The 15,531-nt window shown below is 50.2% G+C and overlaps 1 protein-coding gene across 1 annotated transcript; it reads right to left on the reverse strand.

Annotated features, from left to right (window-relative positions):
- On the reverse strand, positions 1-14,797 carry LOC123649712 (deleted in malignant brain tumors 1 protein-like). The gene is made up of 15 exons (XM_045567894.1): positions 14,772-14,797; positions 12,844-12,873; positions 12,199-12,352; positions 10,862-11,079; positions 9,553-9,864; positions 8,755-8,787; positions 7,534-7,687; positions 6,543-6,760; positions 5,511-5,822; positions 3,986-4,090; positions 3,127-3,165; positions 1,946-2,257; positions 1,395-1,418; positions 629-673; positions 1-95 (listed from the first exon to the last, which is right to left on the reverse strand). Exons 3-15 carry the CDS (start codon positions 12,264-12,266, stop codon positions 1-3), a joined length of 1,935 nt encoding a protein of 644 aa, XP_045423850.1. The 5' UTR covers positions 12,267-12,352; positions 12,844-12,873; positions 14,772-14,797.
- Between the last annotated feature and the right edge of the window lie 734 nt (positions 14,798-15,531).

The raw sequence follows: 15,531 nt of genomic DNA on the forward strand, positions 1-15,531 counted from the left end.
CTAGAAAGATCCAGTAACCAGGAAGCTGTGAGAAACAACTAAAGGATTACCAACTGTGGGAGCCGTTCCTGCCGATGCTGGGGCAACTTCAACAGCTGGAAGGAAAACACAAGGCAGTCGTGTTAGCAGACGGTAACGTTTACAAACACCTGATGGCCGGGTCCCCACCAGTGCCAGTGTAACGCTTTGGAACATTCTGGCCAATGCAGCACCTCACGGGAGGATCAGCACTTCTAAAGATTAAGCCCAGACCCCGACTCACTGACTCTAATCGGAAGCCAAGCATAACTGACCCCCAAACCCAGAGCAGGGGAAGCTGGTTGTCAGGGGCTGGGCCCCCAGAGATCGGGCTGGTTCGAGGGGTCCCCGTTAGAAGGGTCTGCAAGAGCACTGTGTGGAGTCTGGCCTTGTGACAGGCCTTCTCAGGGTGGGCGGGCGAGCTGGCTCTCTCCTCAGAAAGGTCTCCACGCCGGGAGAGTCCGCCATTTACCCGCTTGCCGGAATGTGCACAGCCTTACTCTGCACAGCGCCAGGGCCCCGGAAACCATGTTTGCTACTTTTCTGTGGGTCACAAATGGTGGGACCCCAGCCTCAGAAAAGTCATAAAATGCAAGAAGGGAAAAAGTACCTGTCGGATGGAAAACACGTGGATGCTCCCTAGGAGCTGAAGAAGCTACACATATGAAAAAGAAAAATCATCACCACAATAACATCCCAAACACACACAGTGAAATTTCATGCTCTTCTCAAATATCATCACATCTGCCAGTCTGCCTTTAAACACTCCCACCCAGTCCCTAATCAATTCTATTACCCATGTAAAATGTGGTGGTAGCTCACAAATTAGTACAGACTATTCTGATTAAGAATAGCAAAATAAGAAATAAAATTCACATTGGGATTGTGAAGATACGGCCCCATTGGCAGGGGGCACCTTGTTAGAATCACAGAGTTCAGCTGCTGCATCCTAGGACCAAGGAAGGGCTGCAGGTGGAGAAGCAGTTCCTATACCCAAGCCCTCCTGCCTCCAGCTCCTCCTGCCCCCAGGCCCACCTGCCCCCAGGCTCTCCTGCCCTGTATGGCCTGCCATAGCCTCTGTTGCATGAAGCACCCTTAAGAGGGGTATCTCAGAGTCCCGCTGAAATGCAGCTCTGTTATGCAGAAGGAATGCGCCAACCTGCTGGCACCCAGAGCAGCTTTCCCTGTGGGCGCACTGCAGCCCCAAGGGAATGGGAAACAGCCCTGGGCCTTCCCCTTCTGGAAGGTGGAAGTGTCTGGAGCTTGGGGCCTTGTTAAGGAAAGTTAAAGCTTGTAAGGGAGACCCAGTGTGGGGACACCTGTACTAGACGGCTAGTCACCAGTCAGCAAATAAAATGGATAGAAGCTCACAGTACCTGGATGTCCAGCAGCTGGGGAACCTGCAGAGATAAGAGAAATATGAGGGTATTTAATAATATGAACCAGGGTGGTGGAGGATCATTGTCTCAGTTTAAATGCCACTCAAGGAAACTGGGCACATGCAGGTTTATACAGCCAGGTGTGGGTGGTCTCACCTGGCTAAAAGCTTTGAGGCAGTGATGCTGATAGAACTTGCCTTAGTAACTAAAATACCAACGAGAAAATAGTAATATTTTTGTGTATTTATGGTGTGTCAGGTGCTTGTCAATTGTTCTATGTGGATTGTCTCACTTAGTCCTCCCAACAACTCTTATGAAATAAGTACCATTATTTTCATTATTTTACAGCTGATTAGTGTTTGCACTCAGGTTGAATGGGGCCCTCCCATCTATGAAACAGTTGGCATATGTTTCAGAGTTTGGACAGAAATCCACTGTCCTGCCCATGGGGGAAGGTTCAGGGCACAGAGGCATTCCCAGACTCTTCTGGAAATCCCAAGCTTGGCCCGGGCAGCTCTGTGACTGGCTCAGGTGGGACCTTCACTCACCTGAGCAGATGACGCCAGCATCCTCATGGTGCCCGCAGTTGTGGGTGAACCAACCGCCATGAGGGCAGTGCTCCAGGGAGGACTCCCTTCCCGTGCAGTTGACGTCATCGAGGAGGATGCTGCCAAACCCAGGGCCGAACCTGGCCCCTGGGAGGGAAGACAGGGCCAGGCCACAGCCAAGCTGCCTGCAGACCACGTGGGCATCCTCTATGGACCAGCTGTCATCGCACACGGTGCCCCAGATGTCGGCGTGGTAGACCTCAACCCGGCCCTCACAGCTTCTGGACCCGTTTGCCAGCCGCAGGCCCGGACCTTGGTGCACATTCCAAAGAGCAACCTCCGTGAATGCTCATCCACAAAGGCCACCAGAAAAGCCAGCTATTTCCTGGGAATTGTGCACTGACAATTGAGGATAACAAATCCACTCCCCCCTTTCCTTTATTTCATTTCATTTATTTTTGCCTTGGGTACAACTCCGTGTGTTTTTCGAGATTACGATTGGTTAAGAAACGGCTGCTCCTTGGCCGTGGGACCAGCAGCCTGCACCTCTGTGTGGCCATCCTTTCCCTGTGTGCTGTGAAGTCTTGGTTTCTAACATTCAGGTTCTGTTGGATTTTTCACGAGAAGCTATCATGCACACACTAACTCTGTGTGTGTGTGAGTTTCTGTGTGCATTTGCACGTACTGATCAAGTGACAATAACAATAGCTCCCATCTGTTTTGTTCCCAGGGTCAGTGATAACCCACACATGAAGACATTCCAGGGAATGCAAAGTGCAGTCATTGCAAACTGACCCCTGAGTCCAAAGGGCGGTATTGCAAAAGGGAGTAGAAGCTGCTATGCTTGGAACACAGCCAAGGCGAGCTCACGGTGGGGACGTGAGGCTGGGATCAGAAGGGCACCCCCAGCCTCCCACACCAGCCCCTCCAAGCCATTCTTGCATCTCACAGCCTCTTCTTCTCTGTCACTTTCCAATCACAGATTTTCTGGGTGATCCCAGACATTGCCAGCCCTTCCTCGGGCACCAGCCATTTGAGGGCCAGGCTGAGGCCGTGGAGCAGGGTAGAAATGTGTGGAAAGGGTGTGTCCAGGAGGGACGCTTCCTCCCACTTAATGCCAGAGCATTTCTGAACTAAAGCTCTGCGAAGGGAAGGCGACTGAAGTGAGAAGAAAGGATTACCTGTGGATGTGGGCAGCTCTGTCGGCTTTGGAAAAGATGCTAAGGGCAGACAGAAAGCAAAAGAAGAAAATTATACAACGTCTTGGTTAAGTGTCACATATTTAACTGTCAGTCAATTGTCAGTGGCTCTGCGCTTTGCAGATGCAGGTTCTGCTGCTCATGCCCTTCTCTGTGGGGAAAACTCCCACCGCCCAGACCGTGTGTGCACAGGAAACAGGAGCCCACTCCCACAAGCTGCGGAAAGCCAAAGCATGGGGGCTGAGACATTGTTTCTAAACAGGTACATTTTAAAGTCAAGAAAGCATCCTTTGGGGACCTCTGCTGTGCAGTATAACCTGCCCTGGTGCTTCGTCTGTAGGTCTGGGGCCATTTCTATTTTCCCCAACTCTTCTTTTCATATTGTATTTCACTCTTAAAGACCTGCCATGGAAGAGCTGCTGACCGAATGTGAACTATAACTACTGGCCCAAACAGAGCCAGGAGCGAGCCAAACAGTAACCCCTTCGGCTTCTTCATTCTTAACAATTCTGCCAAGCAGAAAGCCGTGTACAGTGATAAACCCCCGCGGGACTGCAGCCTTGGACGAGGTGCAATGTCTATGTAGTGTGCACCACTGCAGGGCAAGTGCCTCCCTGGCTGCTCTACACCAGGAAGTCCACTGAATTATCCTTGTCCTCATCCACAGGAGGAAACTGAGGCATGAAGCAGTTCAGGGATTTGCTAGAGGCCTCACAGCTAGTAAATGACCAAGTCAGGAAGACAAACCCAAGGCATTTGGTCCCTAAACCACCACCCTGCAGCCCAGGGGTCCTTTGCCAAGGCGAGTTACAGCCGATCGACTCAGAACAACTGAAATTACCTGAGGTTGGGTGACTCAGAACAGCTGATGGTGTTGGGTACGGCAGAGAGGCTGTGAGAGACACAGGAAGTGTGGGGAGCTCATCTTCTTCCACTCTTCTGAAACCTGAGAGGTAGGCTTGCTTATTTCAACCATAAAAGTACCATGTCTTGTTTTGGGGAGAAACTGCACCAAATCCTGGCCTCTTAGAATGGCGCTGAGTTACCATAGTTACAACCACCGGGTGTCCTGGGTCACTGGGTTCATTTCTGTCCTGCTGTTGGACACTGTAATGTCATTTCCTTTCCTTTTCTTTCTTTTCTCCCCAAACTGTGGCCCCAATGGTGGTGCCTGGTGTGGAGCACCCGTCTTGCTGGTTGGTTTGGTTTTGTAATTCTCCCTGGGGGTGTGTGTGTGTCTCACCTCCAAGTAAACGTCAGTTCCTAAAGGGCAGAACCACATCTATCTCAAGTGAGGTTGCACTAGCAACCTCAGCAAGGAGGGAGCCAAAAGCCCCCGAGTGGACCGTGGAGCTGGGCTGGGAGCTGCAGGGTCAGGGTGGAAGGGGACTCACAGCTGCTGCTTGGAGGCCCATCCCCATGGCTCTGCCAGGGCCCTGCTTCCAAACCTCCTGGCTCTCCAAGCCCCCAGCCCTGTCCTCTGATGTCACATGTGGCTTCAGCTTCTGTTTTGCTCAGAACAATGGTTCTGTCCCTTGACTTCTCTCCTCTCAGAACCTTCTGGTACCTCCAGCCTCTCCTTGCCCTTTGTCCTATCTCAGGAGGTTGCTTCCAGCTCTAGCTGATAAGCCAGTTTGCACCTCCCAGCCAAACCCAGAAGGGTGCAGAGACAAGGGGTACTTTTGACTCCAGCTACTGAATTTATTGGGGAAAACTCAACTGGGATAAAACTGAGGAATGAGAGCCCTGGGCGAGGACGTGGGTTCCCTGCTGTTAGGAAAGCTCTCTGTGCTACCTGTAATATGAGGGGACTGAATCAGAGCGATGGCTCCCACAGGTGTGACTCATCATGGGTGGGGCAAGATAACTTGGGGTGCCGCATCTTGTATTTTGAGTTGCACACTTATTGCGTTAAAATGTAAAAATTCACGTTTTGTTCTATTCTGAGTAAGGATCTTTTCAGATATGCATGGGTGTAAATTGGTTAGATTAGGAAGTTCACTGTTTAATTTTATTTTAATTTTTAAACATTTTAAATGTTGCCTTATTGCCACTGTTTGTTTTTATGTACTATTTGTGGCAAGTGGTCCTGGTTCTCCGTTTATGGTGGGGATATCAAGTTTCCTTGCAAAATGAACTCATTTAAGTTAAAAAGAAGAGTCAATTTAAGAGAAAAGATGAAGAAAAATGATAGTGTGGGCAGGAGATGAGCGTGGCAGGGATCGTGCAGGGGGCCTGAGTGGCTAACGCTTGGGGACCAGTGGCTTGGGGACTGCCTGGGATGTCCCCCCTGCTCTAAGTGCAGTTAGGCCGAGACTCATGGAACAGAATGTCCCTAGCCCACCACTGCTCAGAATCAGGCCCACCTGAGCAGATGGCGCTGGCGTCCTCGTGGTGGCTGCAGTTGTGGGTGAGCCAGCCGCGGTGCAGGCACTGCCACAGCCTGGCTTCTGTGCCCACGCACTCCACGTCATCCAGAACGATGGGGCCCAGGCCTCTCCTGAAATGTGCCTGCCCCGGGGCTGCCACCGCCACGCCGCAGCCCAGCTGCCTGCACACCACCTGGGCATCGCGCAGGTCCCAGCTGTCATCACACACCGTGCCCCAGCTGCCGTTGTAGCGCAGCTCCACGCGGCCCTCGCACCGGTGCCCGCCATTGGTCAGCCTGAGGGCCACATCTGGAAAAGCCAGACACACCTGGTCATCACTCCGGGGCTACCCCTTGCCGCTGCTCAGAGGAGAACGTGGGCCTTTCCTCTGAGCCGACCAGCTCTGGAGGGTTCCCCCCTCATGCTCGGGGAGGGAACGTCGTGGGGTAAAGCCAGCGGCAAAGTGCTTTGGGTTTGTTCCCTCACATCAAGGGGATTTGGGGGGGGGGGTTAAAAGCTTCCCCCTAGACTGGATTGTCTACTTTATAGAGGTCAATTACATAGCTGTGGCTCAAGTGGTATAAAACTAATCCATGTAACCAAAACATTTGTACCCCTGTAATAGTCTGGGAAAAATAAAAAAAGAGAGTGAGCCCTTAAAAGCCTCGTGTAAAGGCTGGAAACCTTTCCACCAAGCTGGAAACACGTGGCTGCTCCTAGCGTGAAACAGTGTTCTCCAGGCCAGGTGGAAAGAGACTGCGCGTGGCTTTGAGTAAAACTGGCTCCAAGAAAGGACCCTTTCCCCGCAGTGTGATGTGCCTCTGCTGTCAGGAGATAGGCCTGCATGTGCAACTCCAGGGCAGGGCTGGGTGTTCAGCCCGGTTCTCCAGGTCGTATCTTGGGAGTAAACTAAGGAGCTTGGGAAGCCCCTTCCAAATCCCTGGGTCCCACTGACGGAGCCGCTGTCCATCTTCACCTTCACCGCCATCACCAAGCGGGGCCAGGGGCTAAGACGATCGCAGGACCTACCGGTGTCGTTCTCATCTTGCACAAGAGACTCATAATGTGCATAAAAGCCGATGTTGGTGATGACAGCGTCGCTGTGGAACACCACGGACATGCGGTTGGAGGAGGAGGTGAATATCGGGGTTGTCCCGGAACAGAACCTCCCCAGCGAGAAAGATTCGTTTTGTGGGCCATCAAAGATTTCGATGAAGTCGTACGGACAGCCGTAGAAGTTTTCCATTCTGTGAAACGAAGCAGTGTCATCTGGACTCAGTCCACTGGGGCTTTCTTCCCAATAAGCGTCACCCAGATTGGTCCAGGAAGGGCTAGGAAGAAACTGTCTGAAACCTGTATCTCTTCACACAGGTTGCAGGAATAATGACCCTGTGGACAGGGGCAGCAGGTATCCTCCTGTTTCTAAACATTTTTTAATTTTTAAAGTTTAAATTCAATGGCACTTTCTGGAGATGTATTACAAGCACACGGAATAGAATTTAAGTGGCATTGATGGGCGTGTGGCAAAAAGTAAAACTCCCCTGACTAGTGCCCCCTCACTTCACTCTCCCTCCCAGAAGCAGCGTCGATGAACAATTTCTGCTTATTTCCTGCTAGAGATGGTCTATGCACAAATGGCAGCAGACTGTGCTATTGTCCATGGCTTTCTTGTAGCCCATTCCACAGCAACACACACTATCTGTGTGACAGCAATAGGTGCATGTACCAAAATCCATTTAACTGATCCCCTACCGATGGACAATTAGATTGCTTCCAATCTACGGCCAGCATAAGCACGCTTATCCTCAGTGCGCATGAGACTTTATCTGTAGATCAAATTCCTGGAACCGGAATTGCTGGGTTAAAAGATCTGTGTATTTAAAATTTTGATCAATATTACAACAAGCCTCAAGGCCTAGCTCACTTTTGAGAATTAAATATGGAAAATTTTTTGGGCAGGTTAGGGGGAGGGAGGCATGGCTGAGTGAGGACGGTAGTAAGGTAGGAAATGTGTACTCACTTTACCACTTCAAACGTGAGTCTGACGTGAGCCCTGATGTCCACTTGTATGTCCCAAGCACACTCCACATTTGTGGGGTATTTTTTAGGAAACCAAGGACTGGAGAAGGAGCCTGAATTATTCGTGAGCAGACCACCACAGGGGAAACTTTCATCTGCAAGAAAGTGAAAAAACCCCGTCAACAGGGGGCACTGACCTCTGCTGGTGTTTTCAGAGGGTCATGAGGGGACAGAGTGAGGACAGCCGTGAAGACTTGTTCTAGGGCTGCTTTTGCTGATGACTAAGAAAGTTAGTATTGTGAGTACCCTGAGCTCCCAAGGCTGTCCTTGGGGCAATGAAGATCTTAAACGTGTGTTTTTGAGGAGGAAATGACAGCCACCTAAGGTTGAAAGGGCTTTTTGAGTCCCTACGCTCACATTTTAATGCTAACTGTGCAAAGACAAGGCAAGACAAAGCACCTTTTCTCAGTACAGCATGTTACAAAACAGCTTGTGTTAGAAGATGCCTGATTATATTATATACATATCCTAGCTGAAATCAACACCAAGATTGCTTCAAGCATCTAACTGAAGGCTGAAATATTTTCCTTGGTGTGAAATTTGTCCTCAATTGGAAAGGAAGCAAATAGGAAACCACGTGAAGAGCTTACACAAAGCTGGGGTACCTGCAGGCGGGCCGTCACCAGTGGAGTCTGCGGAAATCCACAGAGAAAGATCATGCTGTGAGCAAAGACTTTTATCCAGATACTCATTGAACATACTCAGGAACATTGACACTCAAAATGTCTGATTTCCCTGTGCCCCAATGGACAGAGATGACTGGACACTTGCACACCCCGTGCATGGGTGGGTGTCACTGGATTCAGCTTGCTGAGGGCTGGCCTTGGGATGTCCTTTTCCTTGTTCCCTCCAGCGTGTCACAGCGCGATCATTCCTGCAAGCAGTTAACCCTCTCCTCCCAGCTGACACTGACCGGCTCGGGGGATCTCAGTGGCCAAGAGAGATTGCACTTCTGGTGAATCTAAACTTTCCCTCCCACCAGTACCCCGCATGCTGTCCCTTGGCCCCAGCATTTTGTCCACCCTAGTGGGCTGCATTGCTCTTGTTAATTAGCAACAGAGAATTTAATTTGACTGGGCCTCAACTTCAGGATTGAAGTGTGGCCAGGATTCACACACATCACGGAGCTGGCAACTGGTTGAACTGTATGGAAAAGCAGTACCTGTGGGTCCGAGGTGTGAACTGCCATCGACACCTATTCAAAGACAGAAGAGAGAATGAGAGACAGATTAAGTCAGGTGGTCACACAATTCATAAAAAGAATCTGGTGCTTTGTTCAGAATCAGACGTATTCTATTCGGGGCAGTGGGATGCAGTGTTCAAGCCCATCAGTGGTAGTTACCAGACTGGCCCCCTAGGCAGTGCCTTGGGTGCGGGGCACACTTTGAATTTCCGTCTCACGATGGCTCAGATGAAACATGATATTTGTTTGCTTTTGGTCAGTTATTGCGCTGGCTGAGCTTTAGTAACAGAGTCGAGCTCAGGCTTTAATGCGGTATGTCAAGGAGGCAATACTACAGAGTATGGACTCGTGTGTGATCTTGGCTATGCCTCTGTCACCTTATTGATCAAATGCCTATGCCAGTAGTCTCTAGGTTATTAGCAGTTGCGAAGATTAAATGAGAAATGAAGGCGCTGGCTTCAGCATGGAGCCTGGCACTAGCGCTTGCTGGACACCATCCACCATTCCTATTCAGGGGAGAGTGCATCGCTGCCAGCATCCCGATCATTCCAGGAGCAGGATCATTTCATCACAGCTTTCCAGGTGGGATCTTGAACAGGTGCAGCAATGTAGGAGAAAGAGCACTAACTCTTAAGCAAATTGACTTAAGAAGCTGGCTTGAAGCCCAGGGCTCTTTTCTGAGTAACTGCCTGCTGGTGTTGACACCTCCCTTCCCAGGGGCGGCTGACAGGGGAGACTCTCTGTCCCTGAGATGTGCCTGTGCCCACAGGCACTCACCTGAGCAGATGGCGCTGGCGTCCTCGTGGTGCCCACAGTTGTGGGAGAACCACCCGTTGTGCATGCATTGCCACACCTTGACTTCGTTCCCGGTGCATTGTACGCCATCTAGCATGATGTGGCCAGTGCCTCCATCAAAGTAGCTCTTGACTGGGGCCGACAGGGCCTCGCCACAGCCGAGCTGCTGGCACACCACCCTGGCGTCCATCAGGTCCCAGCTGTCATCGCACACTGTGCCCCAGGTGCCGTTGTAGGAGACCTCCACCCGGCCCTCACACCTGTGGCTGCCGTTCACCAGTCGCAGGGACATATCTGGGGACAGGAAAATAGGGGCTTCTGAGCTGTGGTGCTGTCCCCAAACTCTGGGACCTTCTGCAAGTCGAAAATGTTCTCCAGCACTTGGGCACGTGTTCCATATCAGGGTGGCCCTGGGTTCTGATTTGCCTGGAATAGTCCCAGTTTATGACTGTTGCAGATCAGTCAGTGCCTGTTAATTATTTCAGAGTTCCTTTGAAACTCTTAGAAGTGTCCCCATAGGAGGATAGAGTGTATTGTCACCCTAAGCATAAGCCACTGGGAGCTCTGCAGGGTTCCCCATTTCCTGCTGCAGAACCTAAGCATGGGTGAATGTTCTGGGTGGGTGGCTGGGGGCAGGAGGGCTGGTAGTTGCAGTCTGAGATAGTTTTGCCCCAGAAAGAGTTTTCCTACTGAGTCCTCCTTTCCTTCTTTGGAGAAGAAGGAGGTTCTCTTTTGGGTTCTCCATTTGCGCCCATGGCCAATGTTAGATGTGAGATTTCAAGCAATTATTCTTTCAGCTAGGTTGCTCTGGTAGAAGACAGTGACAGTGAGTGCAGAGCCGGGGAGAGAGGTGGGAGTGGGGGCTGTTAGTGTCTGTGGATGTCACTCAGGATGGCCTTAATGAAGGTTAGATTTAGAAAGAGTCTCTTCTCTTGCCAGGCGTGGGGGCCATGCCTGTAATCTGTGATTGGGGAGGCTGAGATGGGAGAACTGCTTGAGCCCAGGAGTTCAAGTTCAGCCTGGGCAGCATAGCTAGACCCCATATTTAAAATTAAAGGTCTTAGTCTGGGCACAGTGGGTCACACCTGCAACCCTAGTACTTTGGGAGGCTGAGGTGGGAGGATTGCTCCAGCCCAGGAGTTAGAGGCAGCAGTGAGCTATCATGGAGCCAGTGTACTCTAGCCTCAGTGACAGAGTGAGACCCTGTCTCTTAAAAAAATCTCTTCTCTTAAAGGGAAAGATCACAAATGAGATCTAACTTCCTCCCAATGTCCAAGGTAAGGATACCCACCACTCTCCCTTTCATCTTGCTGAACGGAGTTGTACTGGGCATAAAACCCCATGTTGGTGACCATGGTGTCACTTCTGAACACTGCGGTCATGACGTTTGAAGAGGAGAGGAATGTGAGCTCTGCTCCTGCACAAAATCTGCCCATGGAGAGTGCAGCAGCTTGGTGTCCGTCAAACACTTCGATAAAGTCATAAGGGCACCCATAGATGTTCTCTAATCTGAGGATGCGAAGGCAAAGTTAATCTCCCGAACGAAATCTGCAGAATGTTTTAAATAGCGTCATCTTTTGCATAGCATCCACCTCCTTCCAGCCACACCCACCTCTCGTCACTTGGCCTTGAGTCTGCCATCCTGTCCTTCCCTACCAGGACTGCCCCAGGCTGTGGGGCTCTCATCTCTCACCTGCTGTCTTGGCTTTCCGTCTCTCCCATCCTCTTCCTCTTTACCTCGAGTGTCTCCTGAATGTCCCCTGACTCTGTAATTCTAATCCTGCCACTTCCAGCGAGGACTAGTTTATGTCCTCCCTATCCAAAAGGAATTTAGCCATCAGGAAACACGAACTGAATCTACCCCTACTCTACTTCATACCCTTTTACATTTTTAAAGGCAGCATTAAGCACTCAGACCCTCAACTGCTGTGGCCAATGGACACAGATGGAAAGCAGTGGCAGATGTCTGGGTCACACTGTGGGACAAAATCAAGAAGAGAGAATGACCCAGATGCAACCCAGTATAGAAAGATGAAACCAACGTTAAGCATTATTAGGAAAAGTAATATTTTCATACAAAAGTTACTTAAGTATCTGTATGTACATATGAAAAATATATGCATAAATATATGTGCCCATAAATATATATATTAAAATAGGATGAATTCCTTAAGAATGAGTGATGGTTGGGGAAAGAAGCAGAAAGTTCAAGGTGCATGATGGGAGGGATGAGTGAACTGCTTAATCTATAGAGGAAAAATCTTGGAAGGAACATGATAGAAATTTCTGAAGGAAAGAGGAAGCAGATTTGTGCAGCATCAGAGGGAAGAATGAGGAAGACGCTCGTGTCTCGAGCGGAGCTGGCTGAGAGTGAAGGGGTGAGGTCTCCATGCGCGGGTCACCCCTGCAGGGGCTCCACGGGCTGGTGTCAGGAAGTCTCACGGGGTGTTCTCCTTGCATGGGAAATTGAGCAAAGAGATTAAAAGATTCTCTGCAACTCAGATGACCAGACCAAGTCTCGCCTAAAATAGGAAAGGATCTGTCCCCCAGAAAGGCCGCATCTTTGAGGAAAGCTGGGATTCAAGTCTAACCTGGCCTTGATGGAGTGGAGAAAGGCAAAGCTCTTACTTCAGGCTTGGGATCACCAGCTCTATGCGGAACTCGTCGGCCACGTGTATGACCCAGACACACTCCATGTCGGTGGGGTAGTTTGTAGGATACCAAGGGCTGGAGAAGGAGCCCGAGAGACTGGAAATCTCTCCCCCGCAAGGGTTGCTTCCTCCTGTAAAAGCAGATGCGAGATGCACAGTCGGCTTCTCCAGGCACGCACGCTGCATCTTCCTAGGCGTGGAGTCCCGAATGCCGTCAGACTCAACGGTGGAATCACAAGATGGGAAGGGGTGTAGACACAGTTGTGGCTTGGCTAACGTGAGGGACTGTGCCTCTGAGTGGGCGTGAGGGAGGATGAAAGATGCATGATGGGGCAGGCAGGACCCTAAAACTGATCATGAGGGGGACTGGAGATGGGACTGAATGCGTGTGTGGCATGTGTGCATGCTGGTCTATGCTTTAACACTGCCCCAGCTTCCTGCCATGCAAACCAGCTCAGCTCAGATACAGACAACCCACCACCCATGGGGGCTCCGTCCCACCCATTCCCTTTCCTCGTGGCAGCCAGGGCAGACAGAAGCCCATTCTGCTTTTATGAATTATCAAACTGACTCCACTCAACTTAGTACTTTACAGGTTACTCTTTCAATGAAAGTAAGTTACCTTGTGGTATAGGGGCTGGAGGGATGACAGCTGCAAAAAATCAAAACCAAAGAAAAGCTTAGTATCACAAAATCATTTTACACTTAAGTACAAATGAATGAGCCCATTACTACCCTTTATTTATTTATTTATTTTGTAGAGACAGGAGTCTTGCTATGTTGTCCAGGCTGGTCTCAAAATCTTGGCCTCAAGTGATCCTCTCTCACCTTGGCCTCCCAAAGTACCGGGGTCACAGGTGTGAGCCACTGTGCCTGGCCTTGAGTTTTAGTAAGTGGTGTGCACACACTCATTTCCCTTTTCTCCCTGATCTGGGATGGAACCTTTCCCCTTCTTTCAGCTGATTTGCCAAGAAATCATGGACAACATGCAGTTACATGACTTGTTTTCTCTTCTGTGCTAGGTTCTGCCAAGCCAACGGCTATCCTCAGATTGACCAGTCACCAGGAACTACAAAAGCATCACTGTGCTCATGAACATATGTCGGCAGGAATTTATCGAGTGCAGAAATTGAGAAGGTCAAAAATCAGAACGCCGAGAGCCAAGGTGGGGAAGGGTAGGTTGGACAAGTGTTCTGTTGTTTAACGTCCCTTCTTATCCCTCTCACGTGTCCTCTTGGCTTTGGTTTCTACGTGGCATATGCCTTTGTCCCTTAGTTTCCAGGGGAATTTATTCCAAGACACCCTGAGGATACCAAAAGCCATGGATACCCAAGTCCCCTGTGTAAAAGGTCATAGTATTTGCATGTAACTTAAGCTTATCCTCCTGTACACTTTGAGTCATCTCTAGATTACTTGTTACAGCTGACACAATGTGAATGCTGTAGATAGTTGTCATGTTGTATTGTTTACAGAATAATTTCAAGATAAAAGTATTTACATGTTCAGTACAGACACAACCATCCTTTTTTTCCCAAATATTTTCCATCTGAGGATGATTGAGTCCACAGATGTGGAACCCCCGGATACCGAGGGCCGGCTGTTTCTGCAGTCTGTATGCATCCTCCATCCCCACTGCATGGCACGTGCCGAGGGCGAGGACGTTTGCAAGCCTGTACGTTGGAATGCCGGTACTTGTTTGGGTTTTATACTAGGGGTTTAGTGGGAAGCAGTTTGACGCAAGCAGGTCAGGTGCGTGTGAGAATCCCTTCACCCCACTGTCTCGCTCCTGGGCCGGCACTGCTGCAAGGCGCAGAGCAGTGCAGGTGATGGATGCCACCAACTTGCCTGTCCTTAGTCCTTGCCAGGAAGAGTGTTGGGTATCTGCAGAATAATTTTTTTCTAACCTAAAGTGTCTCAGAAGCAATTTTCTTTTGTTAAAATGCTTGATGTACAATATTTCCCTTAAGATTTAAATGGCAAGAGCCTTTTAAATGGAGTGACCCCATTGATTCTGATGTGACCAGTCTAGGGTGCAGCCTGAACATCAGAAATTTTAAAAGCTCCCTGGGCCGGGCGCAGTGGCTCACGCCTGTAATCCTAGCACTCTGGGAGGCCGAGGCGGGCGGATCGTTTGAGCTCAGGAGTTCGAGACCAGCCTTAGCAAGAGCGAGACCCCCGTCTCTACTAAAAATAGAAAGAAATTATATGGACAGCTAAAAATATATATAGAAAAAATTAGCCAGGCATGGTGGCACATGCCTGTAGTCCCAGCTACTCGGGAGGCTGAGGCAGGAGGATCGCTTGAGCCCAGGAGTTTGAGGTTGCTGTGAGCTAGGCTGATGCCATGGCACTCTAGCCCGGGCAACAGAGTGAGACTCTGTCTCTAAAAAAATTAAAAAAAAAAAAAAAAGCTCCCTGGGTGATTCTGTTGTGCAGCCAGAATTGGAAATTGCCAGTCTAGTCATCGTCCACCAGTGTCTAGGTCAGGACGGAGGTTAGATTTCTTTTTACCTTTGCAGAGATAGTGAAAATTCACAGTGTTGGACATACCTGGGGGTGTAGGAGTCACATCTGGAGCCCAGTGCTCAGCATCTGCATGAAAGAACAATAAATTTAGGAAAATCTAAATTAGATTATATGAGGACAAAGAAATGATGGTTTTTCTAGTGTGGGCAGGTCTCAAGCAGGCAGGTACCATGCTACAAATGCAAAACTGAGGGCATGGACTCTGGCAAAGCAGCGCCAGGCCTGGGAGAGGTGCAGAGAACAGAAGCAGCCAGTTGTGAAGCTCTGGTGTGTTTGTCTTCAGAACGGAGTCAGGTTTACAGCATTCTCTGTCCACCTTGCTGAAGGGACATTCATCTGTTGGGCCACTATCCTGAGATTCCCTGGCCCTGCTCTGTACATGGCCTCCATCCATCACCAAAATGCCTCTGGCTGAAAGACCTACCATAGGAGGAGAGGCTACCTGAGCAGATGACGCCAGCATCCTTATGGTGGCCACAATTGTGGTCTGACCAGCCGGAACTGGGGCAGAGGCCAAGGTGCTTCTCACTTCCTGAACACTGGATGCTGTGCAGAAGGATGTCTCCAGAGCCTGGGCCAAAGTGGGCCTTTCCAGGAGCAGCAATGGCCCGTCCACACCTGAGCCGCCGGAACACGACCTCGGCTTCACTCAGGTCCCACACGTCATCACACACAGTGCCCCGGACCCCCTGGTGAAGGACTTCCACGTGTCCTGAGCACCAGCCCTGGCCACCCGCCAGCCACAGCACTGGCCCATCTTCTAAACAGAGCAGGATTTGATGTT

The sequence above is a fragment of the Lemur catta genome, chromosome 14, assembly GCF_020740605.2.
Source record: "Lemur catta isolate mLemCat1 chromosome 14, mLemCat1.pri, whole genome shotgun sequence".
Lineage (NCBI taxonomy): Eukaryota > Metazoa > Chordata > Mammalia > Primates > Lemuridae > Lemur > Lemur catta.